The sequence below is a fragment of the Solanum tuberosum genome, unplaced genomic scaffold, assembly GCF_000226075.1.
Source record: "Solanum tuberosum cultivar DM 1-3 516 R44 unplaced genomic scaffold, SolTub_3.0 scf00037, whole genome shotgun sequence".
NCBI lineage: Eukaryota > Viridiplantae > Streptophyta > Magnoliopsida > Solanales > Solanaceae > Solanum > Solanum tuberosum.
This window is the reverse complement of record NW_006238961.1, coordinates 90,060-94,580: the sequence shown is the minus strand read 5'-3', so window position 1 is coordinate 94,580 and position 4,521 is coordinate 90,060. Positions and strand designations below refer to the sequence as shown.

General features: G+C 36.1%; 1 protein-coding gene across 1 annotated transcript in view; it reads right to left on the bottom strand.

Annotated features, from left to right (window-relative positions):
• The window catches only part of LOC102589734 (telomere repeat-binding factor 4), a 12,180-nt gene extending 10,366 nt beyond the window's left edge, over positions 1-1,814 (bottom strand). The window contains exon 1 of the mRNA XM_006342262.2: positions 1,517-1,814. Within this exon, the coding sequence (XP_006342324.1) occupies positions 1,517-1,666 (150 nt within the window). The 5' untranslated portion in view covers positions 1,667-1,814. The remainder of the gene's footprint in view (positions 1-1,516) is intronic.
• Positions 1,815-4,521: the final 2,707 nt, after the last annotated feature.

The following is a 4,521-nucleotide window of genomic DNA, read 5'->3' as shown; positions in this document are numbered from 1 at the left end:
GGGTGGGGGGGGGGGGGGGGTACTTGAGACAGAAGAGAGACCCAACCCCATGGAGACTAAATTTGGGCATAAAGACATTCCCTTCAAGATGTCTTTCTTGACTTGGAGGGATGCTCACAACAGACTAGCCACAAATGCTGAAGTGTCTAATTACGGCATCATTGTTATTGTTGTGATTCTGCTAATATGCTGGAGATCATGCTAGAAGAAATGTGGAATTTCTTTGTTACACCTCTAGGCATTTAATTAAGGAATATGAACCCGAGGATGCTATTGCTTCGCTGGTGGAATGTCAAACACAGGAACCCCATAGCTGGTTAATCTTGAAAACTCTCCCACAAATCATATGTTGGAAATTGTGGAGGGCCAGATGTAGCAACACATATGATTCAGAAAAACCTTCCTTTTATAGATCTAGAACTAATATTCTGATTATTGTTTTGCAGATTACTAGGAAGTAGCTGGAGCAGCCTTTGTCAGGCCTGTGAAGCTGACCTCTAGCACCAAAGCATCATTGTTGTAAACTGGCACAAACCCTCCACACCATTGGTCAAGCTGAACTCATAAGGCAGCCACTTAGGTGGAATATGTGGAGGAGGAGGAGGAGAAATAATCAGGAATAGCCAGGGGGACAGTCCTGTTTGCTTACTCCATCAAGGTAGGTCCGGGGACCAGCAACCAAGCAGAAGCAGTTACACTACTTTATGGACTTAAATGGTTTGACAGGAATGGTTTCAATGTGATATGAGGAGAAACTAATTCTATGCTCGTTGTCAAAAGCATCAAGGAAGAATGGAAAACTCCTTGAAGAATTAGTCACCAAGTTAAGGAGATCTAAAGACTTGCTGCAAATCATGGCTTTACCATTACCTATTGCTATTTGCTACAGAGAATCCAATAAACCTGCCGACAAACTTGCAACCATTAGCCATGTCTATAATGAAGACCAAGAATTCACCTCCTATGTGTCTCTTCCTAGCCAAGTTAAGGGGTTGGTAAATATGGATAGGTGGAACACACCATCCTTTAGAATCAAACCTACTAAGCCCCGCTTCATTTATCATGAAGCTCTCTGATTCTACTACCCTCTCAAATTTTTGTGCTCTCTTTTTTGGTAGGACAAATTACACTAGCCTCATCTCAAAAATCATGTACCAAGTTTGGTATGCCAAACTCAAGCTGCATATTTTTTCCCATCAATGATAGAACTAAATTTTTGCCCCCACAGAAAAAAAACAGGTTTTTATGAGAAGGTTGTATCTCCTAAAACTTAAACCAAACAACCCTTTGGGACATTGAAATATGATAGTAATAATTATGCACTTCATCCACAGGTTATAGCCTATCAACCATATGCACGCACTCCAACATTAATGGAATACATTAAACGAGTTTCTCATAAATCATATGGAATACAATCGACCATCAAGCAACTCTTCAAGTAGACAACTTGTCGTCTACGTAATGGCAGTTGAAACGAAAAAAAAGAAGGGAAATTGGAAGGAAAAGAAAAAACCTTAAGATCGATATTGGAGCGAGAGTAAAGGAGGTGATTGAATTCGGGGTCTCTTTGAATGTTCTTCCATTTTCCAGCTCCGTGCTTTGCAACGCCGGCACGAAGCGCTTCTTCTTCCTCCGATGTCCATTTCTGCTTTGGATTTCCCATCCCTCACACTCAATCTCTTACCAGCTGCCGCTTAAACCCCCCTCTGTTTTTCTGCGAAATTGTTGGACGGCTTTCACTTCTTTCGGTTGGGGTTTTCGTCTGCATTTTGACAGTGTGGCCCTATACCATCATTTTATTCAACTTGGACCTTATTACTTACTTTAATTGTGACAAAATGACAAAACTTGTCTCTCGTGTCTTATAGGCCAAAGCTATTTTAATTTCTACCTAAATTTCGTTTGCGCTCTATCTTAATCTTGTTTTATTTTAATTCTTTAACTTTATTTTCAATGTACCTATTTAAATATAAAAGGTTGACTGAACAGATTAATGAAAATTATTCACTTTTTAAAACACGTGATGAATCCTTTTTAACTAATATTCGATATTATTATCATTAACAATTGATCATGTTCTTTATTTTTTTTCTATTTTCTCTTCAACCCTATTTTTCCTTCATCTACTTTGTTTATCCATTTATTTTCTTTATCTACCTCCTTTTCTATTTAACTCTCTCTATGCTAAAGATAATATTTCTTTTATTTTAATTCAAATAAATTTTTTTTATATAAAATAAAATATTAAAATAATAAGTAAAGAGCTAGATTAAGGAGAACGATATCATCTCAAAATTTAGAATTATAATTATCCAAATTATGTCAAATATTTTTTTGATGCCACATAAATTGAAAAGGATGGATATATTCATAGTAACATAAATTCGATGTTTATATTAACTTTTGTTATTAATCGATCTCAACAATAAATTTTGTAATCAATATGTATTTTTATATTGGTTAAAGATGATAAATTGATTCAATTAGTGTAAATGTCAAGTAAACTCGGATGATTTGGAGAAAACAAAACACATGACGTCTTTTTATTGGATTTTTTTTTTTACTCTTTTAATGTTTGTCTCACACGTGTTGAACACTTATAATGGATAAAACTATTTGTTAATTGGTATATGAAAAATAGAGTTATGCAGTTAAAATGGAACAAAGCTGAATTGAGCCATATTAAAGGGGTTGTGTGTGTGTTTGACCAGAATAGTAATAAGATTTGTTGTACTCCCTTCATTTCAGAAGAAGGATATACTTTCCTTTTTTAGTCTGTTTAAAAAAATGACTCTTTTCTTTTTTGGGAAAAAGGACAAATATACCCCTGAACTTTTGAAAATGGTATGTCAATACCCTTCGTCATATTTTTCATCCATCAGAGCCCCTGCTGTCCAATAATCGGTGCACATTTACCCCTCCCACTAACAGAAGAATAATTAGTGACATGTATCGCAACCCTACGGCTCAACCCGATTTGGCCAATCTTTTAACCCAAATCCTAAAAACCCACCCATTATCTTCTTCTTCGCTAGTTTTTCTTTCTTCCTTCTCTTCCCCGTCACTTTTTCCGACGAGCTTCAAACACTTCCATCCATCAAATTCTCTTTATCAAACCTCACCATGCATCAATGTATTCAAAAGTTGGGAACCCAATACTCCTCTCTGTAAGTTCACTTGCATCACTTGTAATTTCGATGGGCCAGTCAAAGAAATCGAGCTTTCGAGTCAAAGAAGTTTGGGTTTGTTCCTTTTGATAAAATATGTTCACTTAACTCATTGGAAAAGCTCTCTGGGTTACAATTCATTTTCTGGGAAAGTTACTGATGATTTGAACAAGTGTGTTAGCTTGAATTACTTGGATATTGGTAATAATGAATTTACTGGGTCTTTTCCTTATGTATCTTCACTCACTGATTTAACCCATTTTTATGCAAATAACAGTGAAGTATGATCATTTCAATATTAATTAGTTATATTTTGCGTTTTTCCGATCTGATTTTGAATCTTTAAATCTAGTATCTTTGAGGCTGTGATGATGAATAATTATACCATTAAACTTTGAAAGTTTATAGATTAAACTTGTTGATTCAAATACAATTCTCTAAATCTATTATTGTATGCAAACTCAATCAAAGGCAAGTGATCATCCCAATTACCCTTGAAGTCAATTACACGTGCTCTCAACATATCTTCCAAAGTCTGGATAGTACGCTCCGCTTGCCCATTAGTTTTGGGATTAAAGGTCGTACTAAGCATAAAACGATAACCAAGACCCTTTTGGAAAGATTTCCAAAACTGAGAAGTGAATTGAGTACCACGATTAGAAATAATGGACAAGGGCACTCCATGCAACCTCGTCATTTCCTTCAAATACAACTTGGCATATTCCTCCATTGAATAAGAAACCTTGACTAGAATGAAAAATGAGCATATTTAGTCATTCGATCTATAATAACCCAAATCGAGTCATGTTGTCGTCGGGTGCAAGGTAACCCAACAATGAATTCCATGTTCAAGTCTTCCCACTTCCAAGGAATGCTAATATCTTGAGATAAACCTCCCGACTTTTGATGCTCAACTTTCACTTGTTGACAATTCGGACACTTAGCCACAAATCCCGCAATATCGTTTATCATCCCTTTCACGACCCAGGGATACACCCTAGATGTAACATGTCGTGCTTGACCCCGAAAGGGTTTCATATAAGCCCTTAGCATATCATAACATAAGATAATAGAACAATAAGAGTAAAAGCAAATTTAAGTCTTAAGAAGTTTCATAAAAGCAAAGAGGAAGTCTAGACTTGTCTCAATTAGCCATCTATTACAATCGAAGTCTCAAATAGGGTCACAACCATTATAATAAAATTTGAAAAGTCTAATACAATGAAAGAAAGGAACTACAAAATATCACTCGTCCTCGGATCCACAAGGACTCACCACAAGCAAGGAGAACAGTCGAATTCAAGCTTGTATCCAAGGAGGATCACCTTAAACATCGGAACCTACACTTTGT